The sequence below is a fragment of the Choloepus didactylus genome, chromosome X, assembly GCF_015220235.1.
Source record: "Choloepus didactylus isolate mChoDid1 chromosome X, mChoDid1.pri, whole genome shotgun sequence".
NCBI classification, from domain to species: Eukaryota; Metazoa; Chordata; class Mammalia; order Pilosa; family Megalonychidae; genus Choloepus; species Choloepus didactylus.
In genome coordinates this window covers 19,941,528-19,957,359 of record NC_051334.1, presented here as the reverse complement: position 1 = coordinate 19,957,359, position 15,832 = coordinate 19,941,528, and the positions used below count along the sequence as shown (strand labels likewise).

The 15,832-nt window shown below is 37.9% G+C and overlaps 1 protein-coding gene across 3 annotated transcripts in view; it reads right to left on the bottom strand.

Annotated features, from left to right (window-relative positions):
- MBTPS2 (membrane bound transcription factor peptidase, site 2) overlaps positions 1-15,829 on the bottom strand; it is a 46,813-nt gene extending 30,984 nt beyond the window's left edge. For all 3 annotated transcript variants that reach the window (XM_037821442.1, XM_037821443.1, XM_037821445.1), the window contains exons 1-5: positions 15,641-15,829; positions 12,924-13,072; positions 11,322-11,538; positions 6,535-6,638; positions 4,684-4,811 (exon numbers count right to left, since the gene is read on the bottom strand). In XM_037821442.1, the coding sequence (XP_037677370.1) occupies positions 4,684-4,811; positions 6,535-6,638; positions 11,322-11,538; positions 12,924-13,072; positions 15,641-15,715 (673 nt within the window). In that variant the 5' untranslated portion in view covers positions 15,716-15,829. The remainder of the gene's footprint in view (positions 1-4,683; positions 4,812-6,534; positions 6,639-11,321; positions 11,539-12,923; positions 13,073-15,640) is intronic.
- Between the last annotated feature and the right edge of the window lie 3 nt (positions 15,830-15,832).

Sequence of the window (15,832 nt, the reverse complement as noted above, 5' to 3'; positions counted from 1 at the left end):
AGTCACTACTTAGTCTTATGCTGTTTCCTTTGTGTGTGGTGAATTGCTTTTCTCTTGCTGCTTTCAGAACTTGCTCCTTCTCTTCTGTGTTTGACAGTGTGATCAGTATATGTCTCGGAGTGGGTTTATTTGGATTTATTCTATTTGGAGTTCGCTGAGCATTTATGATTTGTGTATTTATGTTGTTTAGAAGATTTGGGAAGTTTTCCCCAACAATTTCTTTGAATACTCTTCCTAGACCTTTACCCTTTTCTTCCCCTTCTGGGACACCAATGAGTCTTATATTTGGACGTTTCATATCATCTATCATATCCCTGAGGTCCATTTCGATTTTTTCAATTTTTTTCCCCATTCTTTCTTTTATGCTTTCATTTTCCATTCTGTCATCTTCGAGGTCACTGATTCGTTGTTCAACTTCCTCTAGTCTTGTACTATGAGTGTCCAGAATATTTTTAATTTGGTCAACAGTTTCTTTAATTTCCATAAGATCATCCATTTTTTTATTTAGTCTTGCAATGTCTTCTTTATGCTCTTCTAGGGTCTTCTTGACATCCTTTGTATCCCGTACTATGGTCTCATTGTTCATCTTTAGTTCTTTGATTAGCTGCTCTAGGTGCTGTGTCTCTTCTGATGTTTTGATTTGGGTGCTTGGGCTTGGGTTATCCATATCGTCTGGTTTTTTCATATGCTTTATAATTTTCTGTTGTTTTTGGCCTCGTGGCATTTGCTGAACTTGATAGGGTTCTTTTAGGATTTGTAGACCAATTGAAGTCCTTATCTCTAATTTATCAGATCTACAGCTTCGTGGAGTACACTTTCTCTAACTAACCAGCAGGTGGCGTCCACAAACCACCTGTTCTCCACAAGCCAGTTCTCCCCTGCTTAGCCTTTTTGGTGAGTGGGGGAGTGAGTCTTGTGGGGTCCAATTGGTGTACCAAGCTTGCGTGTGTAGTTGGTGTTGCCTGCCCTGTGTATGGGGCGTGTTTCTGGGCAGTCGGGGGGGGGTGGCTCTAACAATCAAATCTCCCTGGTGATCCTAGAGCTTTAAAGCTGCTGCAATAGTCTAATCCTTCAGTTCAGTCCTGCCACAGTTTGTCTCTGCCACTGACCCACAAGTCCTTGGTATTGGCATATGGCTCCTGAGACTTGCAAGTGGGCCCCTCTTCCAGGCCGTGCACCCCGGGTCCTCTGTTGAGGGATGGCTGTGCTATGTCACAGGTGAATGCCGTCCCCCCAGGGCAGTTCTGGGCTGCTGGGCTGTGTAGGGAGGCTCCCAGTCTGCTGAAATGATGGCTGAATGGGGCTTTGTTAATTCACACTGCTCCCCCTTCCCAGCTCTGGGACATTCAGCTGAGGTTGCAGGGAAGGCTAATGTCCACGCCCAGTTTTGTGGTGTGTGCCTGTTATTTGAAGCACTTCCGTCACACTGGGTTGTCTGGGGCAGCTCTGGGCTATGGGGCTGGCGATGGGCAGGAGTGTTTCCTGTCCACCAGGATGATGGCTGTGAGCGGACACCCCCCTTTTCTTGGGAAGTTGTGGTGTTTAGTGAATTTTCTCAGCCACTGGATTATTGCGTTTTGTCTCAGAGCTCTCCTAGTTCTGCTCTTGACTTGACCTGCCCAAATTGCAAGTCTTTGAAGCTTTCTGTATTGGGCTTCTTAGAGTAATTGTTTTAGAAAAAGAAAAAAGGATTAAAAAAAAAAAAAAAAAAAAAAAAACGGGCCCTCCTCAGAGATCTAATGGGTTATTGAAATGCTAAGAGACAAAGCAACCAGGGCCATTAAGGAAAGGTCCACAGGGCAGAGAGATCAGCTTTTCTTCGGGATTTGAATATGCGCCTCAGGGCCCTTCCCCTTTCTATGTTCACCAGAACTCCAAAAATCCTCCGCTTTTATTTTGGAGTTTTTCGTGTTGTTTTTTTTCTATGCCTGTCTCCTCTCTGCTGGGCTGGCTGCTCTCAGATTCTCTGGTGTCTGGTCTCAGTCTATCTATGGTTGGAGTTTGAATCAGTAGAATGAGTTTCCGATAAGGGCAGCCACTGCAGTTCTCCCTTCTCCTTCCCGGAGCTGACAGCCCCTCCTCCCCCGGGACTGAGCCTGGCAGGGAGGGGCGCGGGTCCCCTGGCCGCAAAAACTTACAGATTTCGCTGATCTCAGCAGTTCCACGTTTTCATGAGTGTTGTACGAAGTATGCCCCAAGTCAGATTGCTCTGTGGTGTCCAGTCCACGCAGTTCCTGGCTTTCTACCTACTTTCCTGGAGGAGTAACTAAAACATACAGCTCACCAGTCTGCCATCTTGCCCCGCCTCAGCTATATCAATTTAAATTCCCAACAGCAGTTGTGATTACCATTTCCTTAAGTCTTTGAAAAAATCAAGATAGGTTTCTTTTTATATTACAAATTTGGCATCTGATTTTTATTGAACTTTTTATTTTGAAATAATTTCAAACTTAAAGATCAGTTGGAAAAATAATATAAACCCCCATACAGAGAAGTCCAACATACCCCCCACCCAGATTCCAAGATCCCCTAACTTGTAACATTTTGTAACATTTGCCGTTTCATTCTATCTGTCCATCTGTCTGTTCATCTGTCCATTTATCTATTTTCTAAACATTTGAGAGTAGACAACCTACTCATGATCCCTGAATACTTAATACTTCCATGCACATTTCCTAGGAACAAGGATATTCATTTACATAACCACCTTAAATACAGTTATCAAGTTCAAGAAATTTAACATTGATAAAAAGCTTCGTCTATATTCCAAATTTTTCATGTCCCAATAATGACCTTTTGGACATTTTCTCCTCTATTATTAGATCTAATCCAGGATCATGAATTGAATTTAATAGTCATTGTCTCTTTACTCTTTTTTTGTTAATTGTGGAAACCTAGGTATCATAAAATTTCCCATCTCAACTCCCCTCAAGCATACAATCCAGTGGGATTAATCACATTAATGTTGTGCTACCCTCACCACTATCTGTCACCAAAACTTTCCCATCACCCCGAACCAAAACCCTGTACCCTTTATGCATTAACTCCTCATTCCCCCTCCTCACATCCGTGATAACCTGTACTTTACTTTTTGTCATTGTAAATTTGCATATTCTAGTTATTTCATATAAGTGGAATCATACAGTATCTGTCCCTTTGTATCTGACTTATTTCACTCAACATAATGTTTTCAAGATTCATTCATGTTGTAGCAGGTATCAGAACTTCATCGCTTTCTGTGGCTGAACAATACTCCACTGTATGGATGTACCACATTTTGTTTATCCATTCATCTGTTGGTGGGCATTTATGTTGCTTCCACCTTTTGGCTATTGTGAATAATGCTGCTATGAACATTGATGTACAAGTATCTGTTTGAGTCCCTGTTTTCAATTCTTTGGGGTATATACCTAGAAGTGGGATTGCTGGGTCAATATAGTAGTTCTATGTTTAACTTTTTAAGGAACTCCCAAACTGTGCTCCACTGCAGTTATACCATTTTACATTCCCACCAATAATGTACTAAGGTTCCTATTTCTCTGCATCTTTGCCAACACATTTTCCTTTTTTAAAATAACAGCCATTCTAGTGGGTGTGAAGTGGTATCTGCCTGTGGTTTTGATTTGCAGTTCTCTAATGGCTAATGATGTTGAGCATCTTTTCATGTGCTTTTTGGCCATTTGCATATCTTCTTTGGAGAAATGTCTATTTAAGTCCTTTGCCCATTTTCTAATTGGGTTGTTTGTCTTTTTGTTGGTGAGTTGTAGGAATTCTTTATATATTCTAGATATTAAACCATTATCGGATATGTGGTTTCCAAATATTTTCTCACATTCTGCTGGTTGTCTTTTTACTTCCTTGATAATGTCCTTTGATGCACAAACGTTTTTAATTTTGATGAAGTCAAATGTATCAATTTTTTCCTTTTTGCTCATGCTTTTGATGAAAATTTTAAGAATGCATTACCTAATACAAGGTCCTGAAGATATTTCCCTGTTTTTTCCTAAGAGTTTTTAGTTTTAGCTCTTATATTTAGGCTGTTGATCCATCTACCTCCAATTTTTTTTTGCCACTTCTATTATATTCACAGTCTGTTCAAGAATTCTAACTACATCCTTGCTTAGCCTCAGTTGTTCCATTTAAATAGATGCAGGTTGTGGTGGATTTGTCTTGTGTCAGTTTGTTCAGACGGAACTGTATTTCCCAGAATTTCTTCCTTACATTGTTATATCTCCTAGTGGTTCTGCTTCTCTGACTGTATTCTGACTATGCCAGAGATCACCTCCCATCATTGTTTCATTTTAATATTCTCAAGTACTAAATTCTTTTAATTCATCTGTGGGTTGACTCTTTGTGTTCTCCCTTGATTTGATGCAAATTTCATTATACTTCAGCTGAGCTGATACTCTTCATAATTTGTGGTTTCAGGTTGTGACAATTTCCTAATTTCAGTGAAAATGAAGTTTTCCTGTGTTTTTTTTTTAAATAATTTATGTTGTTTCTAGGTTTTAGAGAAGAAAATTGAATATAAATTATTTTACTCTACTTCTTTTGACTGGGAGTCTAATAAACTGAATTTATCAACCAAAAGATAAGGTGTTTTCATTTGTGATGTGAGTACTTTCCATGAAACCACTAACAACATACAGATAAACATATTTTTAAAAAGTTTAAGTCTTTTACCTGCACAAAATATCCTTAGCTGCTGGACTGGAGATATAAATTGCAAATGAGTGGTGAACAGATCAACAAATGCTCCAGGATAAATAATGAAGAGAAAAATCCCAAAGCCATTAAATCGAACTTGTTCCCTAAGAAATCACATAAGAAAAAAGCATTTACTAATGTTATTGCATTTGTCCAATTAATAATGTATATACTCTTAAGACTTCTCACTGTAATTCAAACTCTTGGTTAAAAAACAAAAGTCTTTCTGGACAGCCAAAAAATTTATATCTATACATAATCATAATTTTATAAGTGTCTAGATTTGGTTATCAGTGAAATCAAATTCTGTAAAACAGGGCATTCTGAAATAGACCTATGACTAAAAAATTTTTAGAAACCAATATTCTGAGCAAATAAACTTGAAATTATTCACATATATAAAGAGATGGCAAATATTTCTATGAGCAACTAAATGAAACACATGGTGATTTACTCTGAGTTATTTTCAGAGGACACAGTAAAATATATAACTCAAGTAAATTATCTAAGTAGTTATATTTTTCTTAGCTATTATAAATAATGGTTTTGATTTATCTGAAGATATTCCTGTTGAGCTAATGTTAAAGTAAGTACATTTAAAAATGCACAGAGACTGGAGTGCCCTTAAGAGAACTATTAAAAATATTTTCCTTCATTAATAGTTTTCTCTCAATTTATTCCCTAAAAATGGATGTTACATTTAATATCTCACAAGACCAAATAACTACTCTAGAGAAGGCATCACCAAAACATATTGTACTGTCACTTAGCAGTGAATATATAAGACAACTGTAAAATTAACTTTTTCTTGGCAGTTGGGATTACAAAAAGTTACCCAAATTATTTCATGAATGTATCATGACTGATTAAACTGTTAATGATATACGTAAAACCCCAAGGACTGCAAACATAAAAACACTGAAGCAAAGGTGAAAGAGATTAAAAATACAAAGTAGATGCCCACTGAATCCACAACTGTGCACACCTGTGTAATAGTACATACTCTGTCAAGATGAGGGTTTAATACCAGTCAACAGACTCTTGTTTATCAGCAACTAGAGAGTAATAAGAAGTGCTTAAATCTGTCCCTCTCAAGCAGTGGTTCTTCACCTTTTATCTGGTCCACATGCCCAAAGGATAAAATGCATTCCCATCAGTATACTTGTTTGTTATGGCAGTGCAGGTGCTCTCTCCCTCATCACTATTTTATAAGTTTAGTAGGCTTTTAAATGCTCAGGTATAACACAGTGAGAAATTTGAGGTAGTCAAGACCAAGGACAGGACATACTTAAAGCAAGTCTGAGGTCTCATCCTCTTCTTATCTTCCACTTCAGTTTCTAGATAGGCTATGATATTTGTTAACAAACCCAGTACTTTTAGTTTTCTTGTTCTAGCCAAAAGAGGACATGAAAGGAAGCAGCAAAGAACTTAAGCTGATAAACTAAAATGTACTAAGAAGGCAGGTGTGTGGGCTTTGAGTGCAGTGGTTATCATTCCGGCCTAATGACAAATAGAAAGATTAAGTTTCCAGATTGGATGAAAAATCTTGAGGAACCATGAGGATGTAAATATGTTGGCAAAAGGCAAAGGACAGAAAATCCCAGATTGCAGATTTGCATATGGTTAATTGAGCATATTCATCAAAATATTAGTCTTCTCTATAAAAAAATAAGCTATCAGAGAGTAATGAAAATGGTGGATATACACTGGACAACATCCACAGGAAAAAAATGCTGAAGTATCAAATGTAGCAGACCTTAGTACCAATCCCTTATGAATTAAAAGCTTTGTTGCATGGAATAGTAAGGAAAAAGTAAATATCATTACCTAATGGCTGCTATCCCATGTCCAATTTCATGTACAACACCACTAATGAGGACTGCAGCGAAGAAATAGGTCAGTTGGTTGACAGGTAAATTGATACCAGGAACCTGTTCGCAGACACAATAATAAATACACACTTGGGGCACCGAGAGACCAAAATGTTCACTCTATAGTAAAGCTTAAATCTCCAAGTTGAATGTTCTGGAAACTAAAAGCAATATAAAGATAAGTGGTTCAGTTCTCTATTTCTAACCATAATAAAAAGCAACAACACCAGTCAGTTTTTTTAACTAAGGCAATTTCTCTGTAACAAGCACACCACCAATCTAAAAGAGAATAGTAAACACCAGATTAAAAAGTTGAAACTTTGGCTTCCTGAAGTCTTCACCATGGGAAAGAATTAAGGAGCCTGGCAAAGTGCCCGGGAATGTAGAGTGACAGTGAAGGAGCCAGCAGCTGATCCACCCTCAAGGGCTGGATACCAGATTTAGAAATTCTTGTTAAAATTCCTAGCCCTTCCTCTGAATTGTTATTGCAAGGCTCCAAGTACTAAGGCTGAGTAATATAGGAACTTCCTTATTGACGTGGAAGCACCATGTTCTCCATTTCTTGTATTTTATCGGTTTTTCCATTACAATGGTCAGACAAATAGAATCAGAGATGCATAAATATTATATTACTATTAGAATTTATGGCAGAAAGTAAGGCATTTGGAACATACAGACAATTAAGGACATATGAAGAAACGGGGGTTGCCTTGTAATCATGTGCTCCTGGAATGTTGTACACGTATCTAGCATTCCATTTTTAGATAGCCAAGAATCTTTCTGTAAGATAAACACTCCCAAGTTACATCATCCATTAAGGAAAGAGTCTATAAATTAGGCTTAGTAGGGTACATCATTAATATAGTTTACATTCTGAGCACTATTTTTCCCAGTCCAGGGTTTGGGACCCAAAAGGTATCTTGGAGGAGATTCCTTCCTTCTTCAATTAATTATAATTAGTATTTTAAATTAATGATAAAATATGTTTAATGCAGAAAAACTGGAAAAATCCAAGAAAAGCAAAAGCCTGTAATCCTGCTCCTAAAGCACAGAACAACAAAACCCATTCTTAATGTTTTAATGCACATATTTCTAGTCCAATTTTAAAAGAATATATTATTATAAATATGATTTTGAAACTTGCCCTTTTCATTTAACAGGGTCATGAACATTTTCCCATGAATATTTTCTGGTCCAATATGATTTTTAATAGCAGCACTGTATTCTGTGGAATGGACTGTTGGGTATTTGTTTAAAAAGTTCCTGCTCTGATAAATAATACAATAAACAGATTTTTCTACATATACCCAAATAGTTTAGGGTGATAAATTCTTAGACAAGTATCATTGTTAAGGGTCCAGACTCTGGAGACATATTACTTGGGTTGGAGTTCATGGCTATATCACTAATTAACTAAGTGACTTCATGGAAGTGCGGATTAAACCCTCAGCACTTCAATTTCCTCATCATTAAAATGGGAATAACAGTATTTGCATAAAAGGGGAATTTTGAGGATTAAATGAGATAATCCACGTTCAGTGCTTAACACTGTGTCTCAGAGAGCAGGTAATAATGCTAGTGTTATGCAAAAGTTAAAGGATTATGATATACATTCTCAAACTGCTTTCCAAAAAGCAAACCCTTTTATAACCTGGGGCAACCTTATTTTATTCAGATCTGTAATTTGATAGGAAGTAAATAGCATCCCATTGTTTTATTTACATTCCTTTGGTCATTAGTAAAGCTGAATTTTACTCCACCATTTTTGGCCATTTTTGAGCCTCTATAAGTTGCCTATTCACGACTTGCCTATTTTATGTCTCCTCGAGTGTTCATCTTTCTTACCCATCTGTAGATCTCTTCAAACTTGCCACAAATGTATCCCCCAGTTTGTTCTTTAATTTTATTTTGCTTTTATTTTTTGATACATAAAACATTTTATGTAGTTAAATTCATCAATATTCATGGTTTTTGTCCTTTTATGTTGCTGTCTTTCTCATTCTGAGTTCATATAAATAGTAACCTGCTTTTTTTCCTGTTTTAAGCACTTTTATGATTTCATGTTTTAATTTTAATTCAATTGGAATTTATTTTGGGGCACAACAGAGGGATTTCACTTTTTAAGCCTCCTTTAGTAACTGAAGAGGAGATTCAAATACTGCTTGGATCACTTTCTAAATTCCATTAATTCCAGTGTCCTTTCCCTAGTCATAGTTTTCATAATAATTGTTTTTAATGATACATAATATTCCATTAAATGACGATCCCATAATTTATTTAACGATTCCTAAATTATGAGCTATTTTGGTTGTTGCCAACTCTTCATAATAATAAAGAAAATCAGGACAAAGAGCTTGTTGAACACTAGTTTTTGTTTAACTGGAAATGTTTCCTCAAGCTAGAGTTCCAAAAGTGGAAGTACAGGGTCAAAGGACATATGCATTTTTATGATGCTCACTATCTTAAATCCTGTTCATGCAAACCCTAAGCTCCTTTTCTCAAGAACATCAGTGTCCCTTTTTCTATATCCCCACTTCACTGCCATGTTATTAGAGGTCTGTCTGTTCAACTGTATAGTTTTCTTTTCTGACTGCCCTCTAAATTTATGTACTTAAGATTAATCCTCACACATTCCCTCTCTATCCCAAAGTCTCCCGGTTACCCTACCTTGATTTCAAATCAATTGGTAAGCTTGATCCAATAAAACATTGATTCCCTCTCTTTATTATTTTATGGATGTGGTAGTGTGACTATATCAACAGATGGTAGGTCTTATTTGCTGGCAACAGTACTTGATCGCCCATCTGGCTCTGCCATGATCACCAGGGTATTAGATGTACCAGAACACTGATCTCTCAACAATGCAGAGGGCCAGGTTTTGGGGAATTAATACTGAACAAGGCTGTAGGGAATCACAGAGTAAACAGAAAGAAGGTTCTCTAAGCTACAAGAGCTCCCAATCAAAGTCAGGAGACATAACAGTTCTGAAACTTATACAGAAAAGTGTGCAGTGAAGTACAGAAGCTGACTTCTTAACAGTTACCAAAGCTCGGCTCTTCTAATAGAGCCAATATCTTTGTAAGCAATGTGAATATACTGAGAAACAAACCGCAGAATTTCTTCTCTGAACAAGGAATATCTTGCTATCCTAATCCTGCAGATAGACAGGACAATGATCATATTTCTTCCAAACCTGCTTCTTTCTCTCGTATCCTCTCTTTGTGAATAACCAATTGCATGGCCTGAGAGTCATTCTAAACTTTTCCTTCTCCCTTCAGCCTCACATTCAATTGATCACCAAGTTCTGAGAACTCCACTCCAAAAGAGTACTTGAATCCATCCCCTCATTCTCCTTGCCACTAATTTAGTTTAGATCTTTATCACTTCTAACATGAATTATTCCAACTGCACTCTTAAATGGTCTCCCTATCTTCAGTGTAATCCTACTTTGGTCCATTCTGCTTAGACCTTGTTATCACCAGGTAAAATCAAAACTTCTTAGAATGGTCCTTCATAATCTAGACCTATATTCCCTGTCTTATCTCCTGTACTGTCCTGTTCTTTTGCTGCCATTCCTACCCCTCCTTCCACCAAATACCTCTTAGACACAGGTCAAAATTACTTATTGTTCCTTGAAGAATTATTGGTGGAGCATAATATTGCATAGGCTCTGAGGTCAGTGGTGGGTGACTGAAGGACCCACCACTTAAGTAGCTGTGACCACAGGTAAGTTTCTTAACATCTTTGGGTCTTGATTTTTAGATCTGTAAATCAGGGTAAAAATACCCATCTCAGGATTGTTGCAAGAATAAGATAAAATGGGAACAAAGAAACCACACAGGAAGCACTGTGTCTTTACCAGGTTTTATTATTACTATTATTATTCCCTCTGCCTTTCCATGTTTTATGGTTCCCTCCATTACTGGGATGCTCAATCTCCATCTTGCTTCCCCAGGACATGTAGACTCTCCTCATCCTTCTCTTGAAGCTCCCCTTTACCCTCTTCCCAGTGTCAGGCACACTTCAGCCCTCCTCTCTTTTCCCTCAGCACTTTGTATGATGTCCAATTGTAGCAGAGACATCGCAGCTCTCCCTCTAGACTAAAGAATCAATAAGCACTAGGCTTTGATTTTGTTCCTTGGATAAGCAGGACCCAGCACATGGTGAATAGGCAGAATACACTCAATGAAAGTTTGCTGAAGAAAGAAATCGTGTCTTCTGAGACCTCGCCTGGTGAAACTTTATGAACAGGTTACAATCTAAGGAGTACAACTTAGCACATTAATGTTTGCACCAAGAAATCACAGTGACCATTCAGAAGTGAATTATACCTTTAATTGAAAGGATATTATTGGTTAGACTCTGAAAGCCATGAAGAGGAAAGGGAAACACTTTGCATAAGATTTGAAACGTGATTTATTTATACATTATAGAGATTTTAAATCAGCATGCTTATTCCTTCATAGTAACAATCTTTTAACAAACATCTCAAGACAACATGAAATAAATAAAATATCCATGTAATTGGTGACAGTCTTGATAGTGGCCCAAATGTTCTAGTACCAATTACCGCAATAATTCTTCCTATATTCTTACTAATGTTTTTGTTAAAGCATATAATTTGAAAAATTGTAAAACTTGTAAGGTATTTTCATATTTATATTATGGATAGGCCTTACACTATACAGGGGAAATATATCCATTTTTCAACAAAGTCCTTTAAAGAAAAAAGAAGGCACTTACCACAACTTGCAGCACCTGTTCGTTGTGAATTGAGGAGGAAGAAGAGGAAGAGGAGGAAGAGGAAGAAGAGGAAGAGGAAGAAGAGGAGGAAGAGGAGGAAGAATAGGAAGAGGGAGACTCAGCCATCATTTGTGCCAAAGTCTGCATCAGCGTTTTTCCAAGAAGGAAAAAAGAGCTAAACATGGCAATCACTCCAAACACCATTCCAAAATTGAACCTGTCAGAAGGAAAAAAATCACATAAATGTACAATTCCTCACAATTCGTGAACAAATAAATTCATCAACGAGACACATTTTATCACTTCAAAATAATGGTTAAAAATTCATAGAGACAGAAAGTAGATTATAGGTTGCTGGGGGGTGTGGATGGGAAGTTATCGCTTAACGGGTAAAGAGTTTCTCTTTTGGTAATGGATGGTGGTGATGGTAGCACAATACTGGAAGTGTAATTAACATCACTGAATTATACATATGAAAGTGGTTAAAATGGGAAATTTTGTATTGTATATTTGTTATCACAACAATTTTTTTTAACGGCTAAAAATTTCAATACCTTTGTATCTTTTACCTATCTGAACTTCAGATACTTGACTGAAGCATGGGCACTAGGTCCATTGAAACAGTTCTAACAATTTACAATTTCATGATAATTGAAGAGGTTGAATATTGTTTCCAATTAAAAAAAAGTTTCAGTTTCAAGTCTTTTGCTTATTTACATATCACTGTTTCAGCCTTGTTCTCAGATAGTTAAGAAAGCTTTTTCCACACTCACCATTTTACCTGCATTTTGTGATATGTGAGTTTTAACTATTAACACAGTAAAATATAATGATAGACTCTTTTTTCCTACTGTTTTAATAATTAGAAATTACACTTCTACAGTTGGGAATAATCTACCACATTTTCTGTTAATTTTCTTATAAATTGCATTTTTCAAGGTACTTGCCCATTTCATCTAAATTATCACATTTATTGCTTTTTTTAAATGCCTATAGAATCTGTAGTTACATCCCCTTTTTCAATTTTGATTTTTGGTTACTTGTGTTTTCTTTTTCTCTTGAACCGTCAGGCTAGAGGTTTATCAATTTTATCACTCTTTTCGAAGAACCAACTTTTGGCTTTGCTGATTTTCTCTACGGTACACTTATTTTCTATTTCAATGATTTCTGTGCTTATATTTATTATTCCCTTTCTTCTATTTCATCTGCTTTGATTTGCTGTTACATTTTCTGCTAATTTTTTTATGATCTGATTGCTTACATTTCACTCTACTCCACTAGGAGCTCATTTATAACAAAAAGGAATTTAGACAAAGTCCCTTGCCCCCAAACTAAACATTCTCTCAATCACAGAACCTGTTGGTTTCTAGAGTGTCCCAGAGATCACTGTAAACCCCCAACCACAAACACCTCAAACTCCTTGATTTTTAATGTATGAAAAAGCACAACGATGCAATGCCATAATTTAATATAAAACCAGAAAGTTTTTATACTGTCAACATTTTAAAACTCCATTGATTAAAAAACAATTGAAATAGCTAATTTAACAAGCTATTTTTCATGATCACAATGACTAATTTTAACCAAAAAAGAGAATAATACCACTGGTAAAGCATCCTTGCTTTCCGCCGTCCCCAACTGTAAAAGGCACGATTGAAAACAGCAGTTTGCCATCTTATGTGAAAAGGGGAGATGCTCAACCCATTGTTTTCCAGCCAGTCTTCATAAGAATGCTTAAAATAGACAGAGGACTATGAGAGAAAGAAAAGTTCAGTATCACTCAATTTTGAAGAACAATTTGTAATGTTTAAAAAAAGCAAAAAGCAGTATTTTCTACAGGAATTCAAGATACTGACTAGCCCAAATATTTATAATTTTAAACCTGTATGTTCATTCTTGAGGTGTTTAGAGGGATGATATTAAAGGTTTTGGACGAGCTGGTCTGCTGAGGCAAACTATGGCTCATGAGCTAAATCCGGTCTGCAGCCTGTTTTCATACAGCCTGTCAGCTAAAAATGGTTTTCATGATTTTAAAGGATTGTAACAAAACAAGAATATACGCCCAAGATACCAAAAATATTTACTATCTAGCTCTCTACAGAAAAAGTTTGCCAACCCCTGCTTAGAAGAACATTGTCCAATAGAAACAGTGTGAGCTACAAATGCAAGCTATGTATGAAATTTAAAATTTTCTAGTAGCTTCATTTTAAAAAGTAAACAAGAACAGGTGAGATTAATTTTAATAATTTATTTTCTTTAACCCAATATATCAAAAATATTACCATTTCAACATATAAAAAAATGTAAAAATTACTGAGACACTTTACCTTCTTTTTTTTGTACTAAATTTTTGAAATCTGGGGTGAATTTTACACTTACAGCACATCTTAATTTGTCCTAGGCATATTTCAAGTGCTCAATAGTCACATGTAACTAGTGGCTACTGTATCGGATAGTGCAGGCCTAGAAGCCTTGTTACCATAAAAAGGAAAGAGGTCTTGTGTTATAACTTAAAAAAGACTTCCAATTAATGCAACAGAAGGGATAGGTTAATAGGAATCAGTGTTTTCTATCTTCTTCTTAGCAACAACTGTAAGAAGTTTGGCTGACTGATTATAAGTACAAAGTTTATCTAAAGCCATCTTGGTCTCAGTAACTTTTCTCTTAAATTCTCTGGGGTTGGGAGGATAGCTACTTATACACTACCCTAGCAGGAGTTTTATCTTCAGGAAAGTTTGAAGTCTTTTGACTAATAGAGGATTTTAGATAAAGTAAGGCTGTGTTATATACCTGACATGGATCCCTACTACCAGTTACAGTTAAGTATAGTAAATATTCTGTCTTATTGATACGCATCCATTAGAGAAACTTATCAGTCCCTGGAAGGATATTTCAGCTCTATCGCCGTCATAAAAAAATAACCTGAGTCTGATAATAGGTATCTATTTGCCTTTGGATCTGTAATGTTCTCTGCTCTCAGTCTTCAGGTAAAGTTTTTTGAATCTGCTTGTTTCCAGGACTTGGAAATGGAGAGTGACACACACCTCCAGCAGACATCTATTGGGGAAATCCTAGAAAAACAAAAGGTAGAACAGCAGACACAGCTAGAAACAGAGAAGCTAAAGGTGCAGGCTCCTAAAAATCAAGGTCTTTGTTTCCCGAGCAGATACTCTGAATTTTAGGCTTTTCCCTTAGGGTACATTGCTCTCTTAGCGCACAGACTGTCACTGACCACCTCACACATTTGACCAGAGACTGTAGAGGTTTGAAAAGTCCTTTTATTTTTGGATTTTATTTCACATATGCAACATGAAAAAATTATGGGGCTTTTTCTTTCCACCTTAAAACAACAAAATCATTGTTTAAAGATGGGCTTGCATTGCTCATGACCTGCTAAGCACTGCAGCAAAGTACTTTACATTAGCACTTCTCAAACACAAATGTGCTTAGGAACCATCTAGGATCTTTGCTGAGATGCAGATTCTGCTTCTATAGGACAGGGGGACTGAGATTCTGTATCTAACAAGCTCCCAGATGATGCAAGTGCTACTGGTCTTTGAACTTCAGGTTGAGTAGCAAGGCTGCCTGTGGATGAGCTGATGTAATCCCCTCTGCAATCTCAGGAGGTCCTGTAATATTATTAGCCCCATTTTAAAAAGGAAACCAAGGCACAGGGAGTAATTTACCCAAGGTCACAACTGCTAGGAAGTAGCAAAGCTCAGCTAGAATAGCAGCATCGGTAGTACCTGGGAGCTTGTTAGAAATGCAGTATCTAGGCCCTGCCCCAGACCTGCTGAATCAAAATAAGCATTTTAACTGGAACCCCAGATGATTGTATGCACACTGACATTTGAGACCACTGTTCTACTAAATTACGACCTGACTTGGTTTCATTCCAATACCAGAGTCCTTAGAGAGTCGTGACCTTAGAGACAATGAGGGAAAACAATGCCTTTCTTAAGCGGACGTTTTATTTTCCTCCCTCGTGTACTGCCACCGGGTCTAGCAGGGCCCGGCCTTCCTGAACCCACCGCCGGCGCCTCCCAGGCAGGACCCGAGACTGTGGGGCCTGCATTGCGGGTTACTGCGACTGCGGCAGCAGCAGCCGCTCAGGCCACCACACCCCTCCCGCGGCCGGCCGTGAGTATTCCAAGCTGCGGGTACACTGCCAGGAAGGCCGAACGTGGACATGGGCCAGGCGGTTTCCAGCCCGGAAGGCGCGAGGCAGGGGACGCGAAAAGAAGGCCTCGGCCAACGCAGGGCCTTGCGACCCCGGCCCTGGGCCCCGCGGGCTTGGGCCTCAGGCCCGAGGCCCTCACCTTCAGCACCAAGTCGGTCAGGTAGACAGCGGTCCAGCCGCCCACCACCACCACCACCAGCGACACCGGAATCATGGCGGTGGCGGCGGCGGAGGCGGAGGGAAGGCGAGCCCCGACGTCCTCCTCCCTGTGAACCGCAACCAGCCAACCGCGCGACGCCTACGGCCCCGGCATCTGCGCAGGAACCAAGCT